The following is a 20,903-nucleotide window of genomic DNA, read 5'->3' as shown; positions in this document are numbered from 1 at the left end:
CATGAAATGTCAGGACTGGGAGGCCCTTAGAACAGAGAATGTTAGAAATGGGAGGGGCCTTAGAACAGAGAAGGTCAGAACTGGGAGGGGCTTAGAACATAGAATTTCAGAGCTGGGAGGGGCTTTGTTATTTTTTTGAAAGTGAAAGCAAACTTTTAAAAAAGTTTAACACATAATATTTTTTGTCCTCAATTACATGTTGAAACAATTTTTTCACATTTTAAAAAAAGTTTTGAGTTTCAAATTCTATCCCTCCCTTGTTCCCCTCCACCCTGTCAGGGCCCTTGGAACATAGGATGTCAGAGCTGGGGGACCGGGGGTGTGTTTGTGTGTGGATTTTAGAACAGAGAATGGTAGAACTGGAAGGGTCCATAGAACACAGAATGTCAGGACTGGGTGGACCTTTAGAACAGAGGATGTAAGGTCTGAGAAGAACCTGAGAAAGCAGTCTGCTCTAGGAGGTAGGCCAGAGCATAGACTGTCATAGATAGATAGGATAAACCTCACTCCATCTGACCCACCCTGTCATTTCACAGAGGGGAAAAGATACCTACAGGATGAAACGACTTGTCTAGATTCACAGTCAGTAACCGAGCTGGGATTCCAACCCAGGGCTCCTGACCCCAAGTCCCAGCTGCTGTCTGTGTGTTCTCCTTTCTATCCCTATGAGACATAAAAGAGAGAAAGCTGTGAGTCCTTTCAGGACCTAGAACAGAGATTCCTAACCTGAAGTCCGCAAACTGGCTTAAAAAAGATTGATAATTGAATTTCATTATAATTGGTTTCCTTTGTGATCTTGTGTATTTTATTTATTGCTCTTCGAGGGGGTCTGTGGCTTCACCAGCATGCTAGAGGGGTCTGTGACACCCAAAAGGGCAAATGCCCCTGACCTAAGACTTGTTTTTCCCAAACTGTCCCTGGGAATGCAAAGGTCTGTTGGTCAGTCATCAAACAGTTAGTTGATGGTCTTGTAAGCCCAGTGTCTAAGCTGTTCTTTTAGAGGCTATACCTGAGAAGAGCCTATAAAGAGGGATCTGGGAGACTCGGGTTTAGTTTCTAGCATTGACATCTGCCAGAGACATGAGACACAGCTCACTGGGTTGTTGTAAGGAAATTGCTTCATAGAGAGGTAACCCAGAGGAGTAGACTGAAGGCCAGCCTCAGAGTCATGAGGATCTGGGTTTGAGTCCTGTCTCTGGAACACACTGGCTGTGTGACCCTGAGTAGGTCATTGAACCTTCCAGTGCTCCAGGCACCCCTCTAAGACTCCCTTCAAGTCCAAGCTAAAATCCCATCCACAAGAAATCTTTCTTGACCCCCATCAATACTGTGCCTTTTCCTGATCCACACCTGTTCATACACAGCTGTTTGCATGTGGCCTCCTCTATTAGGCGGAACTCTATGAGCCCAGGAAGGTTTTTGTTCCTGGGTTTGGATGCCCAATGCTTAGTACTCTGCTTGGCATACAGTAGGTGCTTAATAAAAACATTGACTGACTTTGACTGACATGCCTTGGTGGAAGGAATTTATTCACAAGTAATTCCTCTACCACTGAAACCACAGATCTAGGGGGAAAAAACGGTATTTTGTAAACTCAAAAACTTTTACATGTGAGCTCTAATGATAATTATCAGCTTATTCATGATAATGATTATTATTACTCTCTACTCTCTGTTGGACATTTTCAGAGATGAGCATTGGGCTCCTGGTTAAATACCAGGCCTATGTGTTTTTTGACTGTGTTGAAGTTTGCATTTTTAACTCCATATATGTAAACTTGGAGGGTAAGACCAGGGTTTGAATCCTAACTCTCCCACTTACTAATTGGGTCATGTTGGCCAAATCACTTCCCCTCTTACAACCTAGGTTTCCTCCTTTGTAAAATGAAATTATTTGAACTCAGTGATCAAAGTGGTGTCAAACTCAAATGAAAATGGGTCCTTGACTTAGAAAACCACAAATTAAAAATATCTATGTTGAATTGTATTTTTATTTTGTTAAACATTTTACAATTACTTTTTAATCTGGTTCGGCCCCTACTTAAGGCTTGCAGCTGAACCTTGAGTTTGACACCTCTCATCTGGAAGGTACCTGTGGGTTATAAATAAAGCAAATAAAAATACTCTTCTATATGCCTGATGGTGACAATTGACCAATCACAAAATTGGGAGCCATGTGCGATAACAGGGCAGCTAGGTGGCGCCATAGTGGATAGTGTGCTGGACCTGGAGTCAGGAGAACTCATCTTCCTGAGTTCAAATCTGTCCTCAGGCACTTACTGGCTGTGTGACCCTGGGCAAGTCACTAAACTGTTTGCCTCAGTTTCCTCATCTATAAAATGATCAGGAGAAGGAAATGGCAAATCACTCCAGTATCTGCCAAAAAAACCCCAAATGGAGTCACGAAGAGTCTGACACGACTGAAAATGATTGAACAACAAAATGTAATAACAAAAGGTTCCATTTCTATGGTGAAATAAGGCAGGCAAAGGACAGTGCAAGCTAGTATTTGAAGCTCACAATGAACCTACAGGAACTTCAGGGATTAATATCCCCATATAGCTAGTTAACATGTATGTATATATACTCATGTATATATACATATGTGTGTATATATATATATATTTATGCTTTTTTAATGAGCCTATCAATCAATTAACAAGCATTTAAGCTAGCCACTCCCTACCCTCAAGGAACTTATATTCTACCGGGGAACCCCCCTCCACATATATTTATAACTATATTTATATACACTCATATGTATGTGTGTATGTACACATACACACAGGAATATAGAGAACATATACAGTATAAATCTATATTATAAATAATGTATATATATACATTCATGCATATGTATGTATAAATATAAAAATACATATACATGTATATAAATATAAAAGTTATTTTATGGCATCAGAAGGCAGGAGGCATACATATAAAACCAGATCCTGCCCTCAGGGAGCTTACACTCTAATGGAGGAGACAACATGTAAACAGATAGGTACATTACATACATGATACACATAGAACAGAAAGAAGGTATCTTTAAGCGACAGGCCCAGGCAGATTGTTCTAATATCTGAGAAGCGATTTGAAATTTAGCTGAGAAATAATCCCCAGGAGCCTTGAACATAGTAAGCAGTTAATAAAGCTTGGATTGAATTGAACGGAGTTCACAGTGTAGTAGGGAAATGTGATGCTCTCCCTCTACCCCTGTAACCCTCATGAAATCACCAGACCATCACTAGTTTGGGCCTCAAAGGTACAAACAAAGAGCTGGGAAGCCTGGGATTAGGAGGTGGGAGGGGGAGGGTGAATGATTCTAAAAACCAGTGACTTTGCCTAAAAGGTCACTGTGTGACCTTTTGTTATTATATTTTGATTAAAACTTTCTCCTCCTCACCAGGCTGGGCTGCCATTGAAGCTTAATTAAATTACTGATTTTTTTTTCTGCTGACACAGCCTCTCTTCTTCTTAGATGGGAGGTGGGGTCTGGGGAGGGGCCCATTCTGAGGCTGACCATCTGTTTTTCCTTTCTGGATCAGAAGGGAGTTGAAGGCTGCCCATCTAGGCAGGGCTAGTGGAAGGCTGGGAAGAGAAGGTGTGGCTGCTGGTCATGTTAGACAGAACCCCTCTACCTTGGAGCCCTCTGGGATGGACAGGCAGGGCTTTAATATTGAGGTGCTGGGAAAAGGGTTATTGAGACCTGAGTAAAGATTTTTTGATTGAATCTTCCAGGCTTCTCAGAGACACTATCATATTTGGGGTTTCCAGTATCTTCTCTCTGCCTGCATATCATGTTTGTCTCTGATCTCTTTCTCCCCTCCTCCTCCTCCTCCTCCTCTTCCTCCTCTTCCTCTCCTCCTCTCCTCTCCTCTCTTCTTCTCTTCTCTCTCTTCTTTCCTCTTCTCTCTCTGTGATATATGTGGATGTATATATATCACATACATATATAGAATGTATACAATACACATATAATACACATATATGCATATATAATATGTATGTATGTATGCATGCATGTATGTATCACTTATACATCCTACCAGGAATATGAATGAATGAAATATACATTCATTAGATGCTAACTTTAGTGTGCTATGGGCTGGGGTGCAAATGGAAAATCAAGGTGTCCCCACTCCTGATGAGCTCCCATTCTAAAGGGAGGAGGCCACACGTACTGGAGGGTTCAGTCCTGGGCAGTTGGAAGGGCCTGCTGGTCAGTAAGGTTTACTCATAGGGAGGATGGCAAGGCCCAGGGTTCTTCCTATGGTCAGATGGCAATGGCCAGGTAAATGATTCATCTTTGGGATTCATTAAAGGTAAAATATGAAGCCCTCTGAATGAACGAATTCCCATTTTGATGAATAATCATTTGCATAACTGTGAGCTAAAATGCCCTTAGTTTGTTCAAGCTATATTTTAATTCTATAGGCTTAATAAATTTACTCTCCTTATTTTTAAAGAAACAACAAAAGCCTTGAAGTCCTGGGTTCTGGGCCTGGAGTTAGGAAGACCTGAGTTCAAGTCTGGCTTCAGACACTTACTAGCTGTGACCCCAGAAAAAGCACTTAACCTCTGTTTGTCTCAGTTTGCTCAAATGTAAAATAGGGATGATAATGGTAACTCCTCCCTCCCAGGGCTGTGCTGAGGATCAAATGAAATAATAATTATAAAGTGCTTAGCTCATAGTAAGGGATATAGAAATGTGCCTTCCTTCCCCTTTCCGTCCTGTCATCAAATAGGGTCATAGGATTTAGAGCTGGGAGGGACCTTGGAAGTATCCTAGTCCAATAGCCCCATTTTATAGATCAGAAAACTGAGGACCAGAGAGGGGAGATGATTTGCTCAAGGTCACATAGGTAATAAGGAGTAGAGTCAGGATTTGACTTCCTTCCTTCCTTCCTTCCTTCCTTCCTTCCTTCCTTCCTTCCTTCCTTCCTTCCTGATTTGGCTTCATATTTAAGCCTTCTGCAGTGTTTCTGGATCTTCCACCTGTTGTCTAGGTAGTCAGTGGGCATTGCTATTGCTTTTACCCAGTTTTCATCATTCATAAATATAGTCAACATCCCTTAAGTCATTATGCACAATAATCCAAGGAGAGCTCTTTGGGACACTTCACTGGAGCCCTCCCTCCAAACTGACATCAATAGATTAGTGACCAAACTGTGGGCCCTGCCCTTTCACCATTCCTGAATCTAACCTGTCTTCTTTTTCTAGACCCTATTTCTCCATCTTACCCACCAGAATAGTCTATGATAGACTTTGTGAAATTCTTTGCTAAAAGTTCTTGGTAAACTCTGCAGAGGCAGGATAGTAATAATAGTAATTAATAATTATATTGCACTTTAAAGTTTGTAAAATGTTTAAAAAATATTACCTCATTTGATTCTCACAACAGCCCTGAGAAGAGGTAGACACTATTATTGTTATCTCCATTTTACACATGAGGAGACTGATGCAGACTGAGGCGAAATGACTTGCGGGGTCACGCAGTCAGTAAGTGTCTGAGGCAGGGTTTGAACTCAGGTCTTCCTGACTGAATTCGGGGCTCTATCTATTTTGCCACCTAGCCACAAAATGTAACGAGTGCTGTATTAGAAAGTAGAGGAGCTGGGCATCATCAGATCCCAGCTCTGATACTACTAGGGTGACCTTGACCTCTAGGCCTCAGTTCTTTTGTAAAATGAGGGATATTGGACTAGATAGATGGGCTCTAAGGTACCTCAAAGCTCTAGATCTATAATCCCATGCCTTTGTCAGTCCAAAAAGGAAACGAAGTGAGTCTGGTATCCCCTGTCCTGGACAGAACCCATGCTAGCTCTTAGTGATCAACTTGTCCTTTTTCAAATGCCTGCAAAAGAAATGAAGCAAGAAATGGCTCTGGGTGTAAGCAGGTGCTCACCACTGTTATTTTTTCCATCAAATCAACTGACCTAAAGCCCTTTTTCCTGGAAATTTGAGCTGATCAGTCAATAAACATTTATTAAGAACCTACTATCTCCTAAGCGCTAGAAATACAAAAGAAAGGTAAAAGAATCTCTGTCCTTGAGGAATTTACAGTCTAATGGGGGAGACAACATGTAAACCACTATGTACAAGGGAAATATGGAGGGGATATATTAGAATTAACAGAGGCAGGTACTAGAATTAAGGGGGATTGAGAAAGGCTACCTGTAGAAGGTGCAATTTTATCTGGGCCTTGAAGGGTGTATGGTAGAAAGAATGCTTAGAAATCAGGGGCCCAATTTCTAGTCTTGGCTTTGCCCCTAACTTGCTGTGTGATATTAGAGAAGCCACTTCCCCTAGACATGTTTCTTTATCTGTAAAATTTGAAGTCTGGACTAAATGATACCCAAGTTCTACCATTCTGTGTTCTAAGGTCCTTTCTAGCTCTGTCACTAACTTATCCCATGACTTTGGGGAAAATCCCTTGGTCTCTCCGGGCCTCAGTTTCCTTACCTGTAGAATGGTCCTGTTAGACTATATGTTTGTTAAGATTTTGGATCTTATGATATTATAATTCCCTGGTCGGTAGGGGTGGGGAGAGTCGTGGGAAGGGGACGTCCCCTTCTTCATCTTCATGGGTGTTTGTGGGTATTCGTCCTCTCTAGTGTTCCCTCTTTCTGCCTTGCTCCCTCCGTAGGGGGATCTCTCAATGAAAAGAACTGACTGGGCAAGTGGGTCTCATTCAGAATCCTTGCCTTGGGGGAATATGGGCTTGAGGATATTGGGGTGGGAGCTCCCCCTACTGGGGACATCCATATGGTCAAGTGTGTGCTCAAATGCTTTTAGTAAAATAATAATGATGATAAACATTTATATAGCGCTTACTATGGGCCAAACACTGTGCTAAGTGCTTTACAAATATTATCTCATTTGAAAATAAATATATGACTGTGTTTGGGGGGAGAGGTTGGTCTTAGGGTCAGCAGGTGACTATCTGGTCTCTGTTGTTTTTCAGTCATGACTTCATGATCCCATTTAGGTTTTTCTTGGCAGGGATACTGGAGTGATTTGTCATTTCCTTCTCCAGCTAATTTTATACATGAGGAAACTGAGGCAAACAGGGGGAAGTGACTTGCCTAGGGTCACACAGCTAGTAAGTGTCTGAGGCCAGATTTGAACTCAGGGAGAGGATTCTTCATTTCTTTGCACCTCAATGTGCTCATTTCAGAAACGGGGGTGGGGCAGGGAGGAAGTTAGGTGCAGTAGAGAGAGAATTGACTCCAAAGTCTGGCTTCAGATCCTACTCTGACACTATCTTTGTTATCTTGGATAAGTCATAACTTCTCTTGTCCTTAGTTTTCCCATCTGTAAAGTGAGGGGATTAGATTAAACTAGACGGCTTGGTGAACCCCTCTGCCTCTGGAGCCTTTCACTTCTAATGAATAATCTGCCAATCTGTGAAAATTCCTGGTTTTAGGTGCCCCCCGCCCCCCTGCAAGATTCCCAAACCCTTACGCTCTCCAGCTATATTCAGCCCTTGTTCATCCTCTGTTGGTGTTCAGGGTCAGAGAGGAGCCTGATTTACGAGAATGTCCACCGAGAAGGGGGCCCGAGGGATTCAGAAGACCTAGGCTGGAGTTCCAGTGAGTTTGAGAGCTACAGTGAAGACTCCGGAGAGGAAGAGGTTAAACCAGAAGTGGAGCCCACCAAGCACCGGGTGTCTTTCCAGCCCAAGGTAGGTCAAGTGGCATGGAGGGCATGAAGGGAGGTTGGGGCTGGGCCAAGAAAGAGCAGGAACTTATGTGAAATAATGAGTGAAGGAATGAAAAGGCTTTTAAGTTTATTAAAGGCTTATGTTATGCTAAACAATGGAAATGCAAATAGAAAAAGAAAGACAATCTTAGACTTTAAGCAATTTATATTCAAATAGAGAGAAAAAGCACTCACTGAAGGGAGTTGGGGCAAAGTGACTTGGATGGTAAGTGAGGCCTTTGGGAAATAGATTGACATGGCCCTTCCAGGTATAATGGCAGAATTGGTGTGGGGACTGTGTCCAAGGCCCCCAAGCTGCCAGTTTGGTAGGAAAAGTATGGAGTGTGTGGGAGGCATGGGTGCATACCCTGCCTTAACCTTCTCCTAGGTCAGCCCTTTTGGGTAGCTGGGTGGAACAGTGAATAGAGCACTGGGCCTGGAGACAGGAAAACTTGAGTTCAAATCTGGCCTCAGACACTCACTAGCTGGGTGACCCTGGGTAAGTCACTTAATGCAGTTTGCTTCACTTTCCTCATCTGTAAAATGAGTTGAAGAAGGAAATGGCAAACCACTCCAGTATTTTTGTCAAGAAAACCCTAAATGGGATCATGAAGAGTCAGAAACAGCTGGAGAGCAACTGAGCAGTAAAAAAAGTCAGCCCTATTGACCACAGGATCTCAGAGGTGGAAAGGACATTAGAGAGTGTAGCCTCAGAGGCTGCATAATTGGAGGGAACTTTAGAGATCAGGGAATTCAGCTCCTTCAATTTATAGAAGAGGAAATGGAGTAAAAGATGTTAAGCAGCTTACCTAAGGTCATACAGGCAACAAGCAAGAAGAGAGGCAAGATTTGAACCCAGGACATCTGATGCCAGACCTAGTATTCTTTCTGCTGTCCTGTATTGTCTCCTCTCTAGGGCAAGGGTTTCCCCCCAATAAATTTTGCTGCTCTGTTTCCTCAGCTACAAAATAAGGGGCTGCTAGTCCAATGAAAGGGTCATCTAATCATGACCTCTCAAGACCTTTCCCATTCTAGAGCCTGTCATGGTCATATCCAGGATGTGCCCAGTCAACTTAAATCGTGAGATCAAAAGTGAGTGGGGGGATGTTGGGAGGAATCATTGAAGCCAACCCCATCATTTTATTTATGAGAAAATTGAAGTCCGGAGTAGGGCAGCATTTGTACAAGGTCCTGCATGGAATTTAGAGATTGAAGGAACCAACTAATCCAACCCCCTCATTTAAAAAAAAACCCAAAACGAAGGTTTATGAGATTATAAGTGACTTGGCCTGCCAGGGGCGGGGGCAACCCGCATAGCCTAAGACAGGGGGTCTGCCACTTAGATGCTAGAGACGGGGGCAACCCGCATAGCCTAAGACAGGGGCTCTGCCATTATAGGTCTTGGCCGTGGACATCAGCCCCATAGCCTAAGATGGGCCTTTCACTGGTCTTTTGTTTAAGTGTTTCCTATCTTTTTAAAAGCAACCAAGGCCTTAGGGCCAAGTACCCTTCCCCCTGTAGGAAGGCCACACCCCCGAGTACCATGCCACAATCTGCTGACCACAGAGTGTTTCGGCACCAGGTGTTCTAACCACAAAATGTTTCAACAGTTGTTTACAAGAATCCCTCTCCCCGCCCACTTCTTCAAAGAGTATATAAGTCCTGTTTACCAGCATTAAAGCTCTCTCTTCATCAGACCTTAAAACAAACTCGCTTGGTCTCTCTCCTTCTTTCCCACCCATTCCTTTGCAGGCTGGGTCCTCCTCGGCCCCACAAATAACTTGGTCCCACAGGACGGGACATTGGCCTGGGTCACCAAGCTAGTAAGTATCAGAGGCAGGATTTGAACCGAGGTCTTCTTGCCTCTGGGTCCAGTACTCTTTATGTATGTGCTTCACTTGCCTCTCAGCTAGTCAGACACAGAGTGAGATTGGAACCCTTTCCTTTGTCCTTAATACCACCATTATTTTCAAACTAGTTCCTGTCTCTACACCCCCTTCTCTATAGTTGAAAAATAGCCCCTCATCCCCCAAAAGTTGAGCATCCTTGGATTTTTGGAAGCTGTCTCCTGGGACTCAATCCTTGCCTCAGTCAACTTCTCTTAGAGTAAGGCTTAATTCAATCACATTGGTCCCATTGCTTGCTGCCTTCCCCCCAACCTTGTGACCCTCCGGGTCTATTGTAATGAAAGTGACTTTTCTGCCTCAGTGAAGAAATTATTTATTAAGCACCTCCTTGATCCTGAGGGTTCAAACCCTGTCTTAGACTCATACTGGCTATGAGACCGGGCAAGTCTCCTAACTGTTCATGCTCTTGGTAGCTCTCTAAGATGATAAATTGGAGAGAAGATGCCATCTTGCTCTAGTGGGGTGAGTCTTCTTATCTGGAAGTTGCCTGTATCAGTGAAGCCCCAATTTCCATACCTGTTCCTTTCCCATATGTTCTGAACTTGTAACTAGGAGTTATAAGTACTGAAGAAATAGTCATTGGAGCCTAGGGACCTCAGGAGACAGTTAGCCCAACTCATCCCCAATGAAGAACCCTCTCCAGTAAGGGTCATAACTTTTCTTGAAATGTTCTATTGATTCATTACCCCTAAATGAAATTTAGTGATTATAGACTTCCCTCCCAGTAAGTCAGATATAGATCACTGATGGAGATATATAGCTGTCCTTAGGTCCACCCTCCTCCCAGTCCCTCAGAGTATCTCTTGTCTAGAGGACTTGAAAGCCATCCTGTCCAGTCCCCTCATTTTATGGATGAAGAAAAAAAAAACCCAAGGGAGGTTGAGGGACTTGTCTAAGATGATGCAGTAAATGGTACGGGTGAGATCTGAACCCAGGTCCTCTAACTCTTGAATTCTAAGCCCTTTCCAATGTCCCATTCTGTTCTGCCATTGATCCTTGTTCTGCCTTCTAGGAATGAGCAAAATAACTCTAGTTATTATTCTAGTGTCCCTTTGTCCAATGACAGCCTTTAAATCCTTGGAAACAATGATGCCCCCTCTCTTGATCTCCCAACCAACCCTAACCAGGTCTTCCATTCTCTAGGCTAACCACCCCCAGGGTCTTCAAAGAATCCTTTTTTTAGCTTTGTCTCTGGGCCTCTCAGTATTCCAGTTACCTACCTCTAGAAATGTTCTAGGGAATTTTAATGCCTAGGGCTGAATCCAGGCCTCCATAGCCCTAGGAGGTGGGTCCCATAGATATGATTAGCTCCATTTTAGATAACTAAATCTAGGCTCAGAGAGCAGATGTGGCTTGTCCATGGTGTCACGTAAGCTAGTTGGTGTCAGAGGTGGGATCTTAATCCAAGTCAGTAAGACATGATTGAACAACAACAACTTCTTGACTGCAAATTCACAACAGTACAACATTTGGTCTCAGCCTTCAAGATTCTCAGTGTCTCAAGAAGAAGAGATGCCAAGATTTAGAGCTGAGACCAAAGAGACCTTCTAGCCTGATCCCATCATTTTGCTGAGGAAGACATTGAGGCTTGGAGGCAGGCAGTGACTTACTTGCCCAAGTCCATACAATTCAATAAACATTTATTAAGTATGTTCTATGTGCCAGGTACTGTACTAAGCCCTGGGGATACAAAAAGAGGCAGAAGATGATGCCTGCCCTCAAGGAGCTTACAATCTAATGGGGGCAGGGAAACAAAATGCAAACAAATATATATAAAGCAAGCTATGTACAGGAACAATAGGAAATAATAAACAGAGGGAAAGCACTAGAATTAACAAGGGTTGGGGGAAGCTTCCTGTAGAAGGTGGGATTTACTTGGGACTTAAAGAAAGCCAGATAGGTCAGTAGTCAGACTGGAGGAGTGAGAGTGCCAGAATTTCAATTTATGCCCCAAACAAACAAAATTTAACATGTGAGTAGTTGCTGGAATTGGGGAGGAAAAGCAGCATTACTGTGATATGTGGGTGGGCTCATCTAAGGGGACTTCTGGAGGAGGGCATTGATAAACTTGGATATAGGTTGTCAAGGGGGAGGCAGGAGGACATTGAAGTTGGAGGGGAAGGGTGTCAGAAATGGGTGCTCAGAGGCCAGCAGACACAACTGTTCTGGAGGGGCCTGCCCATTTCTTTGGAACAGCAGTATCTTGTTGGTCCTTCTGCTTGGAGTAAATCCCAGGTCTTTTCCTATTCCTCTAGCTGTTACCTGGTCCATTCTCTCCTGCCTCCTCCATGAAGGGTGACCTTCCTCTTTCCTAACCAATGAATTGGCATGAAGACACTGGATTTGGAATGTGGGGGTCTCTTGGTCTTTTCAACCTTTTAGGAGTTCAGGCCTGAGGGCCTTAGGCTGTGTTTGTTTCTCTACCACTCGGTGCCCAAATGACCAAAGCTCTGTATTCATTCACTCGATGGTGGTGGGTGTCTGGGGGAGGGTTTGGAATCTCTCAGCTGGCAAACTAAGTGTCCTTTGTCATATACAAAGGTGACTGCAAATCCTACATCTTCCCTGAAACCACAGTCTGTTTTTCTGACCCTGGGATGTCTTACATCTGCTCACTGGAAAAACAGTCTCCCAGGGACTATGGATAGTTTGCAGAGTGGGGCTCTACCATTTGGTGCTTTGAGATCCCTTGCTGCATGAAATGAGCTTGGCCAATGGAGCTGCTGCATGCCTTGACCCCTGTGTCCTGCTTGGCTGTTCGTTGTGTGTCCTGCATTATAGAAAAGACATCTCCTGGAAGATTAGTCCAACTTCCCCCTCTCCTCTCCCCACCCCCATTCTCTGTGTGACCCTAGGGAAATCACTTAAATTTCCTCAGCCTGACTTTTCTCAACTGTAAAGTCTGTATGTAGAGGAGGCGAGGCCACTTCCTCCAAGGTCCCTTCTAGCTCTCTATCTCTGATCCTTATTTTAAAAAAAGAAGAAACTGGAACCTGGAGAGGGTAAGCTACACCCCCAAGGGTGCTTAGGTGAGTAGCAGAACTGGGATATCACTCTCTTTCTTCTGTGTGCTGGGGCCCCTGCTTTTCCCTTGGGAATTAGGGTTACACCCTGGGGACACCATGAAACTGTCACAGAAGTTGGCGGCTACTCCAGCTCTGGATGTGTTGGGAGATTCATTCCATCTAGTACAGCTTCTTTTGTATGGAATCCCAGGTAAGGGGAGATCAATAGATAGCCCACAGTGAGCAAAACCAGAAAGGGACAGACTCATCTCTGAAGATTTCAGCTCCATTCAACCAACAAGTTCAGTGCTGAATGAAGCATAGACTTTAGATAAGACAGAGTCAGTCCTTTGCTCATTTCACTGGCTTCCTGCCCATCTCTGCCTCCTGGCTTCCTTCAGGTCCCAACTAAAAGCCCTACTCCCCTATATATTAATGCCTTCCCTAGCATGTTCTCTCTGGTCTACCTGGCCTAGATCTTGTTTGTGCATAGTGGCTTGGATGTTGTCTCTCTTGTTTTAACTATAAGCTCCTTGAGGAAAGGGGCAATTAAAAAAAACAACAACTTTTCTTTGGTCCACAGCTCTTAGCACAGTGTCTGGCATGTAGTTTGGTTCTTCTCCCCACTCCACCCCAATCATCATAGTCTAGGATGCTTAATAAATGGGGCTAAATAAAATGCCTGTTGAAATGACTCAGTTTAGTAGAGGGAAATATATGTATATGTACGTGTGTATACACACATACATATATCCCACTAAATGTATACAACTACATGTAACTACAGGCTATATATAAACTATGTATATATGTTTGTGTACATACATACCGTGTTTCCCCGATAATAAGACCTATCCCGAAAATAAGCCCTCCCCTTACTGTGTAAGATTCCTCTAAAATAAGCCCTCCCCGAAAATAAGCCCTATTGAGATTGCTACTGTAGTGAAGGTGATCCCCTGCGCTACACGCTACATTACGGTACCTTCTGTATGCACCGTCCCCCCCCCTCAGGTGAAATTGCACGCCGCGCTCTGAGCTGCATCCAATCAGAGCTGCAGCAGTGAGCGCGTCATCCTGTTCTTCCCCAGTGATTTGCTTGCTGGTAAATTTTTTTGTTCACATTTACCTGTTTATTAAAATTGCTGTCAACATTCATTAAAATAAGCCCTCCCCTGAAAATAAGCCCTCTGGTGTTTTTCTGTCCCAAAAAATTAATAAGACAGTGTCTTATTATTGGGGAAACACAGTACATATGTGTGTATATGTATACATATATGTATATTCCTTTTACAAATAACAGGCAGACATCAAGTCATATTCTATCTTTTGTCTGTGAAGAGGGACATTATGGACTTATTCATGCTTTGAGATCTTTTTCTGATACATAGGATGAGGTACTCCCTTGGCCTTTCCCTTTATAGCTAAGGCATTTTTTTAGACAGCTGACTGGCATTAGGGATTTAATAGTAAGTCTTGTGCCCAAGGGATGGGGACCAAACTGGCCCATGGGTGGGGACCAAACTTGTGACATAGACCCTATTAGGGTTCTGGTATTAGTAACTGGACACAAGTAATAAAACACAGGTAATTAGAACAGAACATGTCAGGGCTGGGAGGGTCCTTAGAACAGAGAATATCAAGGTTGGGAGGGCCCTTAGAACACAGGATGTCAGAGCTGGGAGGGGCCTTAGAACAGAGAATGTCAGATCTGGGAGGAACCTTATAGATCACATTCAATTTCTCATTTTTGACATCTCAGAATAGTGATGAGACCTAGAGAGGCAGAAGCAGCTTTCATTTTGTTGTATAAGCATAGGAATAAAATCCAAATGTCATTTTTATTTGGAGGCTGCATGACTCCTGGGGATTTTGATGATACTTGCCATCATATGAGACGAGTGAGGAATACGTTACTATCTCACTTTACTAATTAACTCATTCATTCTCCCATGTATGCATCCATCTATCCTTCTGTCCACCCATCCATTCACTAACATATTCATTCATCAGTCACTGGTTCCATTCAGATTTTCATTTACTCATCCTTCATTTTTTCATGTGCCCATTACTAATTAGTTCCTTCATCCATCCATCCATATGTCATTCATTAGTTACAGACTCCCTCTAGATTTCATTCACTCCTCATTCATATAGCCATTCACTGCTTTCATTCATATTTTCCTTTGCTCATTTCATCCACTCAGCAAACATTTAGAGAGTGTCAGACCTACTGAGTTCCAGGCTTCCGCTGCCATGGACTTCCTTAGGTCTCATGAGCAGTGAGGGAAGCCGATCCCCTCCCCTTGTCATCCTGAGGGATATGAGTTCAGCTCGCTCCCCAGGCCCTTGGGTCCCACAGCTGCTGGCTATCCATAGGTGGATTGCCCCAGGCCTCCCTGAGGGAGACACTCCAGCTATCTGCAGGCCCCCCAGACATCCCGGTCCCTTGAGGATCTCCTGGCCTCTCATCTGCTGCTTTACCTGAGGTTCTTTTCTCTTCCCTCTTGTTTGTGTTTTTGTGTTTTTCCTCTCCCGCCCGCTCCTTCCGCCTGCTTTCCTTCTGCCCGCTGCCTGCCTGCCCGCCTGCCCGTCCGCCTGCCTGACTGCTTTGGGGGCTCCAGCTTTCTCCAGATCTGTCTAGGCTAAAGGAGAGATACGCCAGGACTAAGAGGGACATCTTGGCTTTAAGAGTTGGGGGGAGAGACATGCAGGACCTGAAGCAGAAATACGATTGTAAGGTATTGTCCCCCACCGGTCATCAGCCCTCCCCAGGGCTGTGGATATTTAATTGTAGCTGGCATTTATAAGTTTGCCAAGTCCTTTATAAATAATATCCCTTTTTATCTGCACTGCAATCTCTGGGAAGTAATGGATATTATCCCCATTTTACAGATGAGGGAACCAAGGTAGGCAGAGATGAAGTGACTTGCTCAGGATCACACAGCTAGGAAATGTCTGAGGTTGGATTTGAACTCAGGTCATCCTGACTCCAGGTCCGGTGCTCTTACCTACTGTACTGCAGTGCTGCATTTAATCTGTGGATCTATATCCCTGCCCTCTGGAAATGTTTTGAGGTTTTTTTAGGGCTTTGGAGGGTGGGACCAGAACCAAGTCTAGAGGTAGATTAGGTAGGCAGCTACCAAGGGTCATTCACAGGGGTGTGTGATGATGGATCCTTTATTGTGTGATTTTTTATAAATATGTGTATATGTGCATATGTGTCCTTGTAGATGCACACTTACATGTGTACGCACACACACATATATAGATATACACAGATACATATAGAAAATGCATGTGTGTATGCATGTGCATACACATAGATATATGTACACACTATACATATGTGTATATATGTATGTATGCATGTGTGTGTATATATGTGTATGTATATATATATATATATATGCATGAAAACATTTTTAATGCCAGAAAATCCTTCTTCCCATCACCTTAGCGGTTTATTTTGTGAGAAGTCAAGCTGCATGTGTTACATTAAAAACTTGTAACACCTAAGAGATGCCTTGCCCTTGTCCCAGTTCTGGGTAAATGGGACTCTGGATGTTTGATGTTAAGGATGAAGGGGGCTTTACTTTGGCCCCATCTCAGTTCCCCACTCTACAGGATTATAGAATTCTCAACTGGAAGAGACATTCAGCATCCTGTAGTTCAGATTACGGATGAGGAAACTGAGGCTTGTCTAAGACATCGCATGGCCTGCCGGGTCTGAGATTCCATGGTTATCACTAGTATCACAGGGCTAAGACTGGACAGCTGTGGAGTGTGATACAAGGCCTCCTGACTCACAGTGATGCCTGCTTGACTCTTCTCAATGCTGGATGTTGTTTAGGGTTGAAGACTTCTGAGCTGGCTGGGATCACAGAGCTCCTTCAGTCTCATTTTTTATAGATGAGAAAGATGAAACCCAGGGAAGAGATTTCTCCAAAGCCTCCCTGCTTGCAGTGGGGGAGAGTTGAGATCCAAACCCAGGCCAGAGGATCACAGCTCTTAGGCTATACAGAAAAGGCACCTCAGAGTCATCTCCCTTGTCCAGCCCTTTCTCTTAGAAGAGTGGAGAAAGTGAGGCTCATGGGAGGTTGTGACTTGCCTAAGGTCTCACATGTTGTCAGTGTTAGAATTGGGATTTGAACCCAGATTCCTTGACTTCAGAGCCAGGGCTTGTCCCACTATACCATTCCAGCTTCCTGTTGGCTTCATCCCCTTCTCTAGTCACTGGAATAGCCCTCTTATTTCTTTTTTTTTTTTTTTTTGAGGGTAGTTGGAGTTAAGTGACTTGCCCAAACTCACACGGCTAGTAAGTATGTCAAATGTCTGAGGCCAGATTTGAACTCAGGTCCTCCTGACTCCAGGGCTGGTGCTTTATTCACTGCACCACCTAGCTGCCCCCAACCCTCTTATTTCTTGCATGAGAGGCCATGTAGTACATAGGAGGAGGGCTAGATTGGAGTCCAAGGGCTGGGAGTTTGAATCCTGCCTTTGTCACTTAGTGACTGTGTGACTTTGAGCACCTTTGTGGGCCTCAGTCTCCTTGTCTGTAAAATGAGAGATTTGGACTACATAGCTTTTAAGGTTCTTCCAGGTATAAATCTGTGATCCCATGATACCATGGGGAGTAGATATAGGGGAAAGGATGGAGGTGTGGCACAGTATCTACTCCACAGACTTCCTCAGGAACAAAGTAGGAGAGAGGACAGCAGTCTCCCCCCAGTCCTGCTTCTTTGTCTCAGGTGTGACATTCATTTATAGTGGGGTAACTTCTCAGAGGTGTATGGACCCATCCCTTGGAGGTCAGGCTTCTGGGCCTGATTTAGGGTGATGCTGCTCTGGAGAAAGTCTACATTCCCCATGGTGCCTGCTCTGTTTTCTGACACCAACACCACCAATATGGTTCCCCCAAAGAGAACAGGAGGCACTGACTCAGAGCTGGGGAGACCTGCATCCAGCGCTTACTAGCCATTTGAGCCTAGGCAGGTCACATAATGTTTCTGAACTTCAGTTTCCCCATCTGTAAAATGAGATTAATAATGATCCTTGCCCAACCTACTTCACACAGTTGTTGTGAGGAAAGGGCTGTATCCATCTTAAAGAGCTATAGGAATGGGGGGAGTGGGTGGTGATGGTGGTGGGACGACCTTTGTGGCAGCATCTTTCCCTCTCTGGGCCTCAGTTTCCCCTTCTGTAAGATGGCCTCTGAGCTTTCTTTCGGTTCTCAGGCTCTGGTTCTCTGATCTAGAATAGTTCTGTCTATAAATATGTTTATATCTATTTTATATTTTCTCTTTTAATCTAGAACAAGTCCCTTCTACCTGTCTATGTCTGTCATGATCTATAGTCAGAGAACTTAGCTTCTGATTCTTCCTGTGCAACACTGAGTAGCACCTGGCTTTGTGGGCCTCAGTTTCCTCCTCTGTAAAGTAAGGGAGTTGGCTTAGGACTATGATGCCTGTATCTGGCCCTCTTTCCATCACATTTCATTGCCCTAGTCTGGTTGGGAGGAGATGGGCCACGGATGAGAAGGGGTGCCGAGGGGGCCCAGGAGACCTGCTAGGAAGGAAACTGAAAGCCCTGGGCACTACCATGGTATGGGAGGAGACCTCCCCAGCCGTGCTCAGGGACTTCCTGCCTTTCCTGCTCTCCTCTACTTCCCTCCCTTCAGAACCTGCCCCTCCTCCCCTTGCATTTTGAGGAAACTCCTCAATCCTGAAACACCAATCACAGAAATTGCCCTGTTTGGCATTTGAAAGTTCCTGGACTTTTTTTCTAGCATGTGTCATTTTCAAAAGACTGAGAGCTCCCTTTAAAGGAGAAAATTGGAGTCCGGAGAAAGGAATGAGTCATCTAAGCCCATAAGGTTGGTCAGTGACAGGTTTTCTGTTAGATCTGGAAAGACTGTTAGAAGGGATAATATCAGAGCTGGGAGGGACACTAACCCTAATCCTAATCCTAGAGAATGTCAGAGCTGTTAGGGCCCTTAGAACACAGGATGTTAGAGCTAGGAGAGCCCTTAGAACATAGGATATCAGAGGTGGGAGGGGCCTTAGAACACAGGATGTTAGAGGTGGGAGGGCCCTTAGAATATAGAATGTCAGAGCTGTGGGGTCCCTTAGAACATGAAATGTCAGAGCTGGGAGGCCCTTTGGAATATAGAATATTAGAACCGAGAGGGACACTAACCCTAATTCTAATCCTAGAGTATGCCAGAGCTGGGAGGGACCTTAGAATATGTAATGTCAGAACTGGGGGAATGTTAAAAGAGAGAATGTCAGAGCTGGGAGGGCCCTTAGAACATGAAACATCAGAGGTGGGAGACGTCTTAGAACACAGAATGTCAGAAGTGGGAGAGTCCTTAGAACATGGAACATCAGAAGTGGGAGGGATCTTAGAAGAGCAAGTATAAGAGACAGAAGGAATCTTAGAAAATGGTCTCCAGGGGCGGCCAGGTAGGGCAGTGAGTAAGAGCACTGGCCCCAGAGTCGGGATGACCTGGGATTGAATCCGGGCTCAGACACTTAGCATCCACCCAGAAACACCTGGCTGTGTAACTTTGAGCAAGTTACTTAACCCTAATTGCTTAGGGGTGGCCAGGTGGTGTAGTGAGTAAGAGCACCGGCCCCAGAGTCGGGATGACCTGGGATCGAATCCGGGCTCAGATACTTAGCACCATACCCAGAAATAACTGGCCATGTAATCTTGAGCAAGTTACTTAACCCCACTTGCTTAAAAAAATGGTATCCAACTCTCATTTTTATTGACATAAGGAAACTCTAGCCCCCGATAACATGAAACACCTTGCCCAAAGTCATTCAGGAGTTAGGACCTTAAAGCAGGGCCCTCCCAGCTCTGACATTTTACATTCTAAGGGACCCCACAGCTCTTAACATTCCTTGTTTCAAGGTCCTTTCTAGTTCTGACATTCCATGTTCTAAGGTCCCTCCCAGCCCTTTCCATTTCCCCTAAAAGGAGACTTTGAGCTTTGAAGGTCAGGGGCCAAAGGGACCAAGGAAAACAGAACAGTAAAGGGTCCAGCAGGAGTTCCTCATGGTAGGGTCCTCTCTTTACAAAAGGGTGGATTTCCCTGTCAATGATAGGGACCTTCAAACGGAGGAAAATTCACTGAAAAGAGGATGATGAAAAGTCTTCTGGTGCTTGTGTGAGGTACCTAGTGAGGCTCTTAGATGAGGTGGGGCTGGCAGGACCTCACTTATTCTGTGTCAGGGGTCCACATTGGCAGTTTTCCTGTCCCTTGAGTATCTTGTCCCAGAAATACATCCTCCATTTGTTTTTTCCATGGCCTATTCAGTCTTGGAATATTTTTTTCAGAGTTGGGTAGGACATTAGAGACCATCTCATCTAAGTCCCCTAATTTTATAAGGCAGCGGAAGCTCAGGGTAAGTGACTTATTCAAGGTCACCCAGCTACTGAGTGGCAGAATCAGGATCTGAAGCCAAGGCTTTCTTATTCTAACTCTGGGTCTCTTTCTATCATGCCCCATCTGGGCATCGTCATCTGACTGAAAATCTCAGGATCTTAAAAACTGAGTAGTAAAACCTGTATTGGCCCCAAGAATAAAAATAACTCATCTTTTGATAATATTTGAAGGTTGGCAGAATGTTCTTCCTACAAAAACCCTTTTGGTAATAGAAGTATGGTTGGAGAGACATCACAGAGTAGTAGATGCTGGGTTGGACTTGGGGACAGGAAGACCAGGGTTCAGAAAAACCTACCTTAGATACTCATTAACTCTGTGATCCTGGGTGTCTCTTGCCTCAGTTTCCCTTTTTGGAAAAATGAAGAGTTGGTGCTATGTGACCCTGGGCAAGTCTTGTAACACTTTTTGTGCCTCATTTACCTTTTTTTTTGGAGGGGGAATGAGGAGTTGGACTTTATGACTTTTAAAATTCCTTCTCGTTTTAAGTCCATGGTCCTTTCCATCCTAGATGACTTGGAATTTTTGTCAGCAGATGGAGAATCCCACACTGGAAATTCCTATGTCAGCAAAATGACAGATCCTTGATGTTTTGACAGGAGGAAACTGAAATGCTGTATTGCTTAGAGTTTCTTCTAAATGTGCCATCAATCACAAATGCATATTTGAACCTATCCCTTGTTCTCTCCCCGCAACCCTCCTGTAGTATGTCTTAATTCCCCATGGCAAAGAATAATATGAAAAAAAAATTTGAGACCCATAGAGTGCTGATTTTGATGTCAAGAAACTTTATTTCCTATCCTATCCTATCCTATCCTATCCTATCCTATCCTATCCTATC

The 20,903-nt window shown here is 44.1% G+C and overlaps 1 protein-coding gene across 4 annotated transcripts in view; it reads left to right on the top strand.

Moving 5' to 3' along the window:
• The window catches only part of ARHGEF10L (Rho guanine nucleotide exchange factor 10 like), a 224,909-nt gene that overhangs the window by 91,667 nt on the left and 112,339 nt on the right, over positions 1–20,903 (top strand). For all 4 annotated transcript variants that reach the window (XM_069078397.1, XM_069078396.1, XM_069078399.1 and 1 more), the window contains one exon: positions 7,514–7,686. In XM_069078397.1, the coding sequence (XP_068934498.1) occupies positions 7,514–7,686 (173 nt within the window). The remainder of the gene's footprint in view (positions 1–7,513; positions 7,687–20,903) is intronic.

Source organism: Petaurus breviceps, unplaced genomic scaffold, assembly GCF_028583685.1.
Source record: "Petaurus breviceps papuanus isolate PSGF00001 unplaced genomic scaffold, PetGlider_PUasm1.0 91041, whole genome shotgun sequence".
NCBI classification, from domain to species: domain Eukaryota; kingdom Metazoa; phylum Chordata; class Mammalia; order Diprotodontia; family Petauridae; genus Petaurus; species Petaurus breviceps.
The sequence above is the reverse complement of the archived record's forward strand: the minus strand, read 5'-3'. Positions and strand labels throughout refer to the sequence as shown.